The sequence below is a fragment of the Lepidochelys olivacea genome (assembly GCF_965140295.1).
Source record: "Lepidochelys olivacea isolate rLepOli2 genome assembly, chromosome: 9".
Classification (NCBI taxonomy): Eukaryota; Metazoa; Chordata; order Testudines; family Cheloniidae; genus Lepidochelys; species Lepidochelys olivacea.
The window spans coordinates 24,519,163-24,532,534 of NC_140419.1; the positions used below are offsets into that span (position 1 = coordinate 24,519,163).

The 13,372-nt window shown below is 39.3% G+C and overlaps 1 protein-coding gene across 3 annotated transcripts in view; it reads right to left on the reverse strand.

Moving 5' to 3' along the window:
- Positions 1-268: 268 nt before the first annotated feature.
- Positions 269-13,372, reverse strand: part of TIPARP (TCDD inducible poly(ADP-ribose) polymerase) — a 61,163-nt gene continuing 48,059 nt past the window's right edge. For all 3 annotated transcript variants that reach the window (XM_084639173.1, XM_084639174.1, XM_084639175.1), the window contains exons 3-6: positions 9,770-9,938; positions 7,555-7,736; positions 1,313-1,588; positions 269-940 (exon numbers count right to left, since the gene is read on the reverse strand). In XM_084639173.1, the coding sequence (XP_084495299.1) occupies positions 493-940; positions 1,313-1,588; positions 7,555-7,736; positions 9,770-9,938 (1,075 nt within the window). In that variant the 3' untranslated portion in view covers positions 269-492. The remainder of the gene's footprint in view (positions 941-1,312; positions 1,589-7,554; positions 7,737-9,769; positions 9,939-13,372) is intronic.

Consider the following 13,372-nt stretch of genomic DNA (forward strand, 5'->3'; position numbering starts at 1 on the left):
AAATATTGGCATAATATTAGCTTTTATTCGGGCCTCAAGAACTTCCTTAATGTTCCAAAATTTGTTTAAAATTCAACATTAGTAGTTCTCGGCTGCAAGTTATCTTGATCCTGCATTTAAAAATGTTTAAGATTTTGGGATCAGGACATTAGAAATGTTCAAGTCAACTATGAACCAACAATTATATGAATAAGCACAACATAATTTAAATAATTTAACCCAAACATTTTTTTAAACATGAATATTTACTAACATAAATAAACAGGGTTTTATAACAAAAGGATGGGGAAATATTTACAATTTGCGCATACATAATCAAACAGCAAGTGCACAACTGGTCACTTCAGGATTTTTTCTTTTTTATTTTTTTAAGCCCTCCTCCAAGCCACTAACTTTAATCAGTTCTGCAAAGTCCATGTTTTTTCACAAAAACTACTATAAATGTCAGATAAAAGTTCATTATAATGAATAATTTAGCAGCATGAAGGATTTTCAAATGGAGACAGTGTTACTAACTTCTTCATACTGAACAACAAAATAAGGGTAGCTCTGGTCATCGTTAAAAATGACAAAGATCTGAGGTTCAAAGTAATTGTCCACACAAGAGTCATAAAGGTCACTGGTGATGCTGCCAGGGTTCACAGGTGGAGGTCTTCTCATAGTATGATTGCCCACTGTGTATCTTCCTGTCAGTACTTTAGCCAAAAACATGTAATGAACTCCTTTGGGTGACCTTTTGGAAAAGTTATGAGAGTAGCTCGCCTTCCTGGCAAAGTAACTGCCTTGTCCAAACATGGTGGCATGCTTCCCACAGACTCGTGGATCAAAGTTGTGCTTGCAGATTCCATCCACTACGTCCTGGGAGGTACCATGGAACAGGTGCCTTTCATTCATTATTCTGTCAAACCCTGTCATTTTCTTAGACATATATTCCCTTTTCCTGGAATAGAAAAATAAAAAAGATGAATTTTCAGTGCAGCTCTATGAATTAAAGGTTCTCCACATATTAGTGTTATCTTGAATGTTAGAACTGCAAAAGAGAAAATGAACACTTCTTTAATATGTCAAAATAGAGCACATAACCTTCTTACACACAAGTTTTCAGGAAATATGTACACTGATGTTTATTTTTCAAGCAAAATTATTCCACTTAAAGCTGTTGCTTTTTATCTTTTTTAGACGAGATTTGGTTAAGTTTATATATTCTATTTAACAATCAGATTATATTTCATGTCCAACACCATCATTTCTTTTTTATTTCAGAAGGAAAGTTTTCCAACATGATAAAAAAAGACTATTTATATGGACTCACCTTTTATATTTCTCCCAGAGAAACTGATTTTGCACTCTTTGTATTTTCAAAATTCTATATTTGGTCTCTGGCACAGTCTTGTGAAACAGATTGTAAATGGTTCTGTAGCTTTTATCTTCCTTAGAAACAGGCACTTGGATGAAGTCCTGAGCTGGATCCATACTAATCCAAGTTTCAGGATAAAGGTTTGGAGAGGTAATAGCAGTCGGAGATAAGACTTGTGAAGAGGCTGGTTCAGCTGATGTAGAAGGTATTGGAGGATTGCCACCCAGAGTCCTAGTTTGAGAAAGAGAAAGATTTTGCATTTAAAAAATCAGAAATAAGACTTTCAAACTATGATTATTTAGTTACCAAGGTTCAGACTAGATTTTCACAATGGCCCTTCTGACCTTAGTCTATGAGAATCTCTTAAATGATTGCTGCTTTACAGCTATACGACAATGCAGAAGTTTATATAGCTCAAATTCTTGTTTAAAAAGAGCATGCCAAACATTGTATCTGTTTAGTCCCTAGTCCTATGTCTAGTCAAACCAATGTCAAAACTCTCATAAGCTTGCCTGAGTACAGAATCAGTTCACTAAGGGGGAAAAATCTCAGTGCAAACACCACTGGTGGAAACCTATTGTCATAGTAATTAGTAAGGCTTCTAATCTGCAGAGAAACTTAGAATGAGTTGCTACATGGGTCAGTGGCAGATAATTGTTTCTAAATCTCTCGTACAGATAGAATGCTACCAAATGGAAGTGGAATTATTTTATAAACTTTCTGTGATTCATTAACCATTTCCGTTAAAAAGAAAAAAAAAGAACAAAAAAAGAACACTTTGATAACTCCCTTAGAACACCTTTCAAGAAGAAAAGGCATGCATGATTTATGATCCTGGATAAATAATGGGTAAACAAAATTAATACCACAAAAGATAGCTGAATTTCAGTGTTGCATATTATTGTCCTGAGGAAAGCTCTCTAGAATTAGTTGCTTTTACTTGCATACGCCAGAAGCATATCTGCATTTGTTTATTTTCTTGTCTTGGACCAGTCTCTGTTGCGGGGAGTGCTGCCAGGTAAGAAGTGACACGTGGGAGGGAGGAGCAATGCTGCTGTCTGTCAAGGCTGTGGCAGCAAAGGACCATTCATGCCAGAGGGAGGAAAACTAAGTGTTTGCTACACATACATTTGGCTGGATTTTTAAAATGCACAAAAATAAATACAGAGGGTGAAATCCTGGCCCTGCTGAAATCAATGGGAATTTTGCCAGGGATTTCAGTGGAGCCAAAATTTCACCCATTGTGAATAATTCCAGTTCTGAAGCATGTTTCAGGCTTGTGGGCTGGTACATTTAAGACTTCCTAAGTTTAGATAACTAGCATAGTATCTGGCTTATAGTCACCTGATTAGGGACCTGAACTTGCAAGCCTTATCCAACTGAATTATGCTTGCTTAGTTGAGTAGTCCCATGGTTGAAGTTGGCTGTGCAGAGTCAGGTTCTATGAGCTTAAAATTTGAGGGCCAGATCTTCAGGTGATGTAAATAGGTGTAGCTCCATTGGAGTCAATGCAGCTATGTCAGTTTGCATCAGCTAAGCACTTGACCTGAACTCATTTTATAGTTGCCAGACTCAGGCACTGGGGAAGCAGGCAGGAAGTTGATATGGACACTTTCCTCTGATTCCAGGGCCACGCCACGGCACAGGTGATCAGTAAAGAGTAGTCATGAGTAAGCAATACCACTTGGCCAAGGTCAAATTATGAAATTGCCAATCTCTAATTTAGAGCTTTGAGACACAAGGTACAGCTGTGTATCTAATCCCAAGCAGTGGAGCTCATATTAAGCACACCCTGAAAGTTACTAGGTCACTTTTATTTTACAAAACGTATCACTACTGAAACAGGGAAAATCTATGTGCTCTGGCTAGGAGGACAGACAGACCTGAGAACATTCTGTTTATCAATTGGCTACATTAGAGGTGAGTTGAGTTTTGTCTACATCTCAGGCCAAATCCTGCCTGCCTTCCTTAGATAAGTAGTTGAATTTAGGTCAGTGAAACTCAGTGGATGGGAAAGGCAAGCAAGATTTAGCTCCCTATGCCATCTTTGTGTTTTTTGTTTTTAAAGTTTACTATGGCACTGTCTATCAAAGAATTTCCTGAAGGCAACACTATTGCAGCCAATTTCCTTTGGTTAAAGTGTAGTTCTAATTGAAAATTGTGTAAAACTGGCAATTTCTTACTCAACCAGTCTGCTCTCTGTGTATTCAGAGACTCTTTACAGACTAAATTATTTTCTCCCTGCCTTTTCCAGCAGAGCCAACAACTATGGGAGCTGGATTCTATTCTTGTTTGTGCATTATCAGAATTGTCAACTATGTTCTGATTGCAGAATCTTTATTGTTGGTGATGTGTAAGCTAGAAAGAACCCAATGTGACTTTCTGATTAAAGGCTGAATTTACAGGGCTAAAAAATAGTTAGAAAAGGCTGTTTTTAAAAAAAAACTTACCAGATTTGATTTGGGTCTCTGAGAAACAACAACAAACAGTGATCTCCATAAGACCATTTTTAACAAGATAGATTTAAGTGTAGTTCTACTCTGAAAAGTATCTCCTTACATAGCTCTCATCTGTTGTACAATGCTGAAAAGTAGAACAACTAGCCAAATTCTGGTCTCAGTTACAGCCCTATAAAAACACAACTACTCCATTGACTTCAGCTCTGGATTTATTTATACCAGTTTAACTGAGCTCAGAATTTGGCCCACTATGTTCATTAATAGTTTAAAGGAAACCCAGAGGATGGATTGTAAATGTCCCTTCCTAATGATTTTGTAGTAATTGTTTGTGATATTACAATGGGGGTTGGGTTGTTGTCCTTTTGCTCATAAGGTGAAAAAGGTCAGTGGGTAACAAAAAGTTACAACAGAACCTCATTAATTCATGCTAGTGATTGGAAGACCCCCTGCAAATTAACAAATGTTACAGATTCGAGAGTAAACAAGCAAACACAATAAAAACATTAAGTGATGCAATATCCTTACTGTACTTTGTTCCTTTACTTTGACAAGTATAAATTAATTGTAGGTATTTATAATACATGAAAAGTCAACATCTGTCAACCATTATCAGACATTTATCACCATTCCTATATTAAGTATCCTATCCTAAACTTAGGATCCTATCCTCTCTCTTATTTTAGGTATAGGAAAAAGGGGGCAATCACTGTTTGTAACTGATGGAAAATGTTGACTTTTTAATGGCAGCCACTGTACTTGATAGTGAACTAATGAAGTACTATAGAATACTTTATAAAGTAATAAAGTCTGAATACTAAGACCCCACCAACCCACCCTCCACAGCACACTGCTATCTTTCACTAATAAGTGGTGTGAGATCACTGGTTTATTTGTGAAAATCATCAGGTCTCAGGGGTAGTGCCTTAAGAACTAAGGAGGTTTATGACAGGACAGTGGAAATTTCACCATGAGTTCACTAAAGTCACTGGGAGCTGCAGATGCTCAGTATCTTTCAGGATCAGACCCTTAAGCTGTAGTAAAACAGGCACTCAGAGCAAAATATCAGTTGGAGATGAAGGAAAGCACCTCATGTCTTTATTTTCCCCCTAAGATTAGAATCAGAAGTGTTATAACTAGAAGTCCATGTTTTTATGTATTTACTCTTTTTTCCAATTTCGTTTTATAGTTCTTGGTTTTCCCCACACCAGACTATAACTGAAAATATTTCGAACAATTACTTGTTTCAAGGCCCTGAACAAATTAATGTTCACCTCACAATTATGATGCTATAACAATTCAGCGAGCTAATGAGCATTCTAGCCCTAACACAGCAGTTAAATCTTCTTTGATTGGCCCAGCATGACAAGCTGCCAGTCAGACTAATGACTTCCACCCCTTTGCTAAGAGGACAATATGTTCCTAACTACTGGACTCTGACAATAATGTTTCCAGCTGTGCTGGTGAGATCACAAAAATGGCATTTTTATGAGTTCTAATCAAAAAGGACTACAATGCAGCACTTTTCTCATTTGGCCTTTGGGCGAACAAGTTCACCCACAATGCAGAGGATGATAAAACAAGGCATGCTTTATCTCTAATTGTTCTTGAAAATGATAGTGTTTTTAAACATTTGTTTTTTATGAAGCCCGGAGCTGATGGCTTGGTGATCACTAAAGAGAGTAAGAAGCAGAAATATGGATAACAGTTTGGCAAGCTTCAAATACATCTGTACCTCTCATGTTCAGAAGCCCAAAAGGTACATCCGTAAATTATGTCCTTTTTTTAAAAAAAGAAAACAACAAAAACAAGCCAGCATCCCCTAGTGGGAAGGATGTTATTCATCCTGCACGGTGTTAAGTACATAGATGCCAGCATTGTGAAAGCCTTGGATGGCAGGATTCTCTACATAAGCTGGGAGCATGGGGACAGGAAGATACTCAGCCACAGGAGGGCCACGACGGATTGGGGTGAACTTGATGAGGCTTTCCCTCATGACAGCAGGCTGGTCCTCCCCACCTTTCATCCACTCTGAGAAACAGGGGCCAAGAGTTCCCTTTCACTCCTTGCCTCAACCCTTCCTGCTTACATTAGAATGCATGGAATAGCTGAGGCAGGGAGACAAAGGAGGAGCAGTCAGCTAAAGGTTGGCTCTCCACAGTACCACCTAGTAGCCAGAAGCGGAGAGCTCCCAGGCCAAGCCAGTAGAAGTAGGGACTTCAGAAATTACATTGTAGTATCCAACATTGCTGATATTATTGTGACATTTTTTGAAAGTACTGACTTGAAGCATTGGACCAAATCCTGCCCTGACTTACATCCCATGCAGCTGGAGTTCTACTGTTTGCAGCATGCACTAGATAGAAGTACAAGAGTGATCCCATTTAAGTAACTAATCAACAACACAAGCTGCTACTAGAAATCAGTGCCTGCTCTCCCGAACAAGACTTTGCCTGAGCAGAAAGGATACCAGCGCTGGGAGGATTGGAAGGCTCCTTATGCCTTTTACCAAATATGTGCACCTGTGTAGAGTTGCACACTACTGAAGATTAGATTTTGAGTACAGGCTAGAAATCATATTCAAGGGGAGAAGATGGCTACTCATGGGTGCAGTAAGTTAAATACAGACCCAGTTTCTTCCCATCATGTCCCCTACATTTTGTGGCCAGCACTTTCCAACTATTTGCTGGTATGCCTTACTTCACTGTAAATGATAGATTTACTAATACAGCATTCAATCATTACTCAGGCAGAACTCCCAGTGATTTCAATGGATTGGGGACTTCAGAGGTTTGTGCTCAGCTACAGTAGGGTTGTGCCCTGTAGGCATTCACTCCTAAAGAGTCAGGCCAGAAAAGGCCATTAAATGTTGGCATGCCATTTCCCTGCTCCACTGGTCATGGAACACAATCCTCCATGATCAATAAATCAATATATTTCAGAGATAGGCTTGAACTTAAACCTCAGCTTCAAACATTTTGAAACATAATGCACATTGAGCTCTGGAATTCACAGCTCAGGCTGATTCCTGCTGTGGGACAATGGAGGGTCATTTCAGAATTGGCACTTAACTACAGTACAGCGCTATAATTGAGATATTTTGCTACTGTTATTATTTGTTACTTTTCAGTGAACATCTCCAGTCCATGCCCAAGGAAATCTACACTGTGCATGAGAAAGTCAGAGAAAAGAACTTTAAGCCTAATACTGGAGTTATTCTTTGCTTCCACTTCTAAACTGCTGAGCAGCATTGCTGTGGGCTGTTAAATAGTTGTAGAGTTTCACCACAGAGATGGCTGCACTAACCGTGTGCGGAGTGAAGTGATTCTGCTACATGTTTATAAATCCATTGGTGACGTTTGCAAAGCTTTGGGATCTTTCTAAGTGAAATCTATGGTCCTGGTTCAGGAAAGCACTTAAGCATAAGCTAAGCATTAAATATGTGGTTAAGCACATGTCCTCCATAAGAATGCTTTACTAAATCAGGGCCCGTATTTATACATAAAAAATAAGTATCACTCATTCATAAATCCTACTAGATTGAGTACCAAAGCACTTGATTTTGAGTTCAGTTGCAAGCAGTAAATAATACTGGACATACTGGCTAGGAAAATCTAGAAATAATAGATAAGGAAAAATTCCCTCTGTCACGTGTTAAAGAAGGAAAGTAACCATTGTCGAAGGACCTTTGAAAAGTACCCTTTCACAGTAAAAAGTTTCCACCCCCCATAGGATACCTACTGTAAGAATGGCATCAGCACAACACATGAGCGAAGAAGGGGTCTCCTCTTAATTTCTCTTCGGAAACATGCGTTTTGTTGGAAGCCATCTTTGATGTTCAAGATATACTGATTGTGCCAGGTAACAAACCGGACCTCTTTCAGACCCCGATAGTTGGCTTCTTCTATCAATCGTACAACAGGCTGTTTGAGAAAGAAAAGTTACCATAACTTACTTTTTTTTCCTAATGCAAAAGAACTAACATTGCTTCTATCTTCAACTGTTTTTGTAAAGTGTTTTTAATATAACAGTTCAACTACCCAGCTAAAATGTTAAATGGGTATTTTGTCTAATCACATTATAAACCTCAAATGTCTGCTTCAGAAGCACTAATAAAATGGAGAATTACATTTAATGACTTACATATTCATTTTATTCATTTGCATTTAGATTGTTCTTCATTCAAAGATCTCAGAATGCTTGACAAATATAAAATAAGTCTCACTATACTCTTGTGAGAGTGAGAAATACTAGCATCCACATTTTACAGATGGATAAACTGAAGCACAGAAGGGTTAAGTGACTTGCTGAAGCTCCTACAGCAAGTCACTGGTAAAGACAAGATTTGAACACAGGAATCCCAGCATTAAACCATTCATCTGCCTTCCCAAAGTGAGTTTTCAGAACAATGAACAGATCAAAATGAAAAGAGTTTTCCTTTAAGGATAGGTCTCTATATAACATTCTTTCATACCTTAAAATCAGTTTTTGAGGGATTAGCCACACTCCCCTGAAACTAGCATGTTTTAATTTGCTCTTAAATTTGATAGTACTGTATAGTTTTTTTGTCTGGTGAAAAAAATTTCCCTGGAACCTAACCTCCCTATTTACATTAATTCTTATGGGGAAACTGGATTCGCTTAACATCATTTCACTTAAAGTAGCATTTTTCAGGAACATAACTACAATGTTAAGCGAGGAGTTACTGTACCTGTTAGTCAGCTTCCACATTTAAAATGTTATCACAGGTCACTTGTGGAACAAAAGTTCAGCAGAGCACAGTTCTCATTTTATTGCTGTCTCTGCTGGCTATATGCAATATTGATTCTATTCATCAGTCCCCCTGATGTTTAAGTAATCTTCTACGTTTCTGTGGCTGTTTCTAAAGGAGGAATTGGAGACTAATGCACAGAAATATTATAAACCCTTGTGTAGAAAAGTGCAGTAGTGTTCTCATGATTCTGGTGACACTGAACTAACTAGTTTCATTCTCCGATACCAGAGGATTTTGGAAACATTGCTCTCGGAGCCCACAGAGACTCAAAAAGAGGAAAGCATTACAGAGGTTTAGTGGCTCTTTAGATTTGGTTCTCTACTTCTGTGTTTTTACAGGAACAAGTCTAAGCTAGGTACAAGCTGAAAATAAATCTAATCCTACAGGACCAACCTATACCCAGCAGCTCTACAGCTATACAAGGGGAAAAGGGCACACAGGAGGGAGTGGTCTGTGTTGTCTGAATGGGTGCTCTGCTTCTGCATGCTGGGGAACTCAGAAGGATTCTGCCTCTTTGAGGCGCAGTCCCTCTTGGCACTCCAACCTGGGGCAATGTGGCTCCACGCTGTCTCAATGCAGGTGCCCCTATGGCAAGATTAAGCTCAGCAGATGAAATTCAATATCCTGCCCCAGTTCACTAAAACCAAGTAAATGAGTTTGAGCAGGGGAACTATGTGGAGACTGGGGCTGGGCAAAACTAAAATACACTGCTAACCTATAGGTAGGGGTTAAGTAGTCACACAGCTGCTACTCCAACCTCTGCACTAGCGTAGTTGATTAAACCAATGGGAAGCACCTTCACAACACTTTGGTCAATGAATCTGGCCAATGACAGAATCACTGGCCTAGTCCCTGTTCCTTCCCTGCCTCAGCTCACAGCCCCTGCACTTTGAAGAAGGACTGCGGTGTTCTGCAGTCCTGGAAGCTTTCTATGGCCATAAGATGCAGAGTGAATTTTGACCACAGAGAAACAAAATCTTTGCTCTGCTATACATCAATAGACTTGCAGTGGAGATGAAAACTATCCAGCCCCCTGCAAATGAAGAGTATTGGCCCCCTAAGAAAGGACATCAAATATTATACAGATACTACACTTGAATGATACCTACTCCACCTGAGCAGGTGTTTCCAATATAATTTTGGATTTTGGTCCAAAACAGGTTTATGGAAAGTTTCAGATACCTCTGAGTACTCTCTCCAGCCAAAGTGGTCCCTGCAGAAGTATTTCCAGACTGTGTAGTAGTTGGAATTGGAACTGGTGCAGGATGGTGTGGACAGCCTCCGCATTTGGTCAAACTCAATGGTTTCATACAAGTTCATAATATTCAGATCTACCAAAAACTCATGTCCCCTGGAAAGAATAAGAAAAACAAAAGAATTTTCAATTTTTAATCCATCCAAGAACACCTTGAGGGGGAGAGGGCTGGAAACAATGCTATTACAACATGTCTCAATTCCACCAGGCTTATCCACTACTGGCAAGCTAAACTAAGGTGGAACTCTGAGCACTCAGGGTCAAATTCTGTACTCATACCTCAAGCAACCACATGGACTTCAGCAGGGCTGCATGGGATGTAAGTGGGCACAATTTGGGTCTCCCTATTTCTAGCCAGATGATGACAAAACATGGCTGTGTACAGCATGAGCTAAAACATCTTGGGGCTGTGCATCGGGGTCAGGAAGTTCCAGAACTCCAGGTTGTGTATCTGCTACTCCATACTTTAGGATGCTGCAGGATGTTTCACTCTCTCTGGATGGCCAATGAGGAGGAAAAGTAATGGAGCCACAACACTGCCTTCTCTCCATCCTCTTTGTAGAAAGTGTTAGGAGGGGGTTGTCACTGCACTCATCCTCTTATTATAGGGACCACCTATTCCTTGCTTAGAGAATAGAAGAGGGCAAGGTTCCTAGCTCTTTCTCCAACACACACAACGGCTATGTGCAATCTAACCCTTAATATATCAATTAGGACACTGAAGAAATATTGTATAAGCACAGAAACAAAAGAAACCTTCCTAGTACAGAGATATTTGTTCACTATAGAGGAGTTATGGAAAGATCAATATATGCATCCTTGACATTTGTAGCGTACTATCAAGCAAATACATCACACAACCCTGTTTGATGAAGCAGCCAAATACTATTCAAAAGGTTACTCTTGTGAAAGTTAGTGCTTCAGGGAAGAAGCAGAAATGTAAATGTCTCCAGATGAGGAGCATCTGCTGCTAATCCACCGGAGAGTTCAATTATCTTCCATCACATGTGCGGGAGAAAAGAACTGGCATAATATGAAAAGAGAAATTGATTTTACTATTATGAAGCTTACTCAGAGAAATATTTGCTTTTTGTTCTGCGCTGTATTGCTGCTACCAAATCAACACTTCAACATGCAACTTTATATAAAAGTAATTTGGTGCTTTCAGAAGTATAATGAGAGAAAATTGATATTACCTATGAGGAGTCGGAGCCTATATTCTTTACCTCAAAGAATTGGTTGTTATGCTGATGTAGGAGTCATGTTTAAATGTGGCGTCAGTATGGTTCAGCAAAAATGGCTTCTAACACCACTTGGCCAGCCATTAGTAAGGGAGATAACCAATGTTTTAAAGAGTGTTTTGCTCCAAGCAAACAATTCCCACTGGCCAGCCAAACTATTGAAACCAGTTTCAGAGGAACAGCAAAGATAGTCTTGACCCTCAAAGTTTTGAATTGATCCAATCTAAACATCTCTCTCAAATTTGAGGGTGTTTGGATTTGTGTTCAAAAAGGCTATTCACATGAAGTCTTTAAGTCCCATCTCCAGTTGAAGCTCCATGTACACAGATCCCAAGTAGAGTTTCTAAGCCAGTAGAGACAGGGCATATGGGAATTTTCTTGCAAGACTATAGAATGGGGCCTAAGCAGTGGTTTATGAAATTATGAACTTCACCTCTAGCTAATAGCAGCCTTCAAAGATCTTAAAATATTCCATTGTCCTTAATGAATGTGTAATGGTTTATTTACGACTCAGATGTGAATAACTTTATTTATAGTGGTGGGATAGAATGTTAGATGTTTAACTCATGTTGAGAAGCAACTTACTTCTTGCATGAGTAGCTCCTAGTTGTAAGCTTTTATGGGCAGGGGATATGTCTCATCTACATTCTATAAAGTGCAGTATAAATTTTTACTGAGATACACGGGTGTTTAGTAATACAATAAATAATATTTCTTCTTTGACAATTTGCATATTTTCATAGTTGTTTGAAAAGAGATGTTTTTGGGAGCCCCAGCAGCAAATCACAACATTTGTGCATATACTGGACTTTCTGCCTAGTGTTTTGAAAACAGGATTCCATTTTCTATAAACTGCCATAAAATTATTTTACAGCAAGTTTCTGTGTGGTCAGCCAATAAATAAATAATAAAGCCAGGTAACTTAAAAACTACTGCTTAGTAGCCAACCGAGAAATACATCAAAGATCAGAGGTTTATTAGCAAATGGGAGCTTAAACCTGGACATTCAAAGGAACGAACGATTCCACAGGAACACTGATCACAGTGCAAAGAGACAGCTTTGTGGGGGTCAAAGCATACCTATATCTGTCTTTATAAAATAAATGATCGATTCTTGACAGGCTGCACAAAGCTGCTTACACAGTATCACTCCACCCTTACAAGAAGAATCAGATTTCTTTAGTAAATGACTAGGATTAGCATACTGCCTAGCTAATGCTGTTGGTTTTCACTTATGAACTATTTACATGCTTTCACATTTTGATAGTTTTTCACTAAGAACTAATAACTCAGATGAATGAATCTTTTGAGTATTATCAACATAGCATTTAACCCAATGTAAAGTATTTCTTTTTTGCACTGACTATAGCCAGCAAAAACATGGCTAATATTTGAAACGTATATAGTTTGTTTAAAAACTCTTGCATGTTCAACTCGTAAAAAAAACAAAAACAACCTGCCATATTTGACACTTGTTATAGCAAAAGTAATGGGTACTTAAACATGAGTTAGTGGCACTTTATTGATTTGCTTGAGAAAGGCAGGAGAGACTGCAGCTTATCTCACGTCATTGCTATGCACCTTTCAGTCTGTGTTTTCCTATCAAAGAATCACAAGGAATGGGTCTAAATCCTGAGAGGTGCTGAACACAAGCAACTCTCTTTGAACTCCCAATGGGAGCTGTAAGCACACAGCACATTTCAGGATTTAGTATTACTGTTTCTGTGTTTTGTTTGCAGTTAGGATCCTGAAGCGCTAGAACAGGGATCGACAACCTTTGGCACGTGGCCTGTCAGGCTAAGCCACTGGCGGGCCGGGATGGTTTGTTTACCTGTAGTGTCCACAGGTTCGGCCGATTGCAGCTCTCACTGGCCACGCTTCGCTGTTCCACGCCACTGGGGGTTGCGGGAAGCAGCAGCCAGCACATCTCTCAGTCCACGCCGCTTCCCGCAGCCCCCATTGGCCTGCAGCGGACAGTGGGAGCTGCGATTGGCCAAACCTGTGGACGCTGCAGGTAAACAAACCGTCCCGGCCCGCCAGCAGATTTCCCTGATGGGCTGCTTGCCAAAGGTTGCCGATCCCTGTGCTAGATGCTTCCCAGACATACAAGAAGGGACAATGGCGCTTGCTTCCACGAGCTCCCAGTCTAAGGAATTGGCCCAGTATTATTTGAATGAATGCTTCATGGTATTGTTTTTAGCTTAGCTCTCTTTGTTCTTCAGTATGCTTTTATATAATCTTTAAGGACAGGTATGAGAAAAATACAAAATGATTTTTTTTTTTATTAAC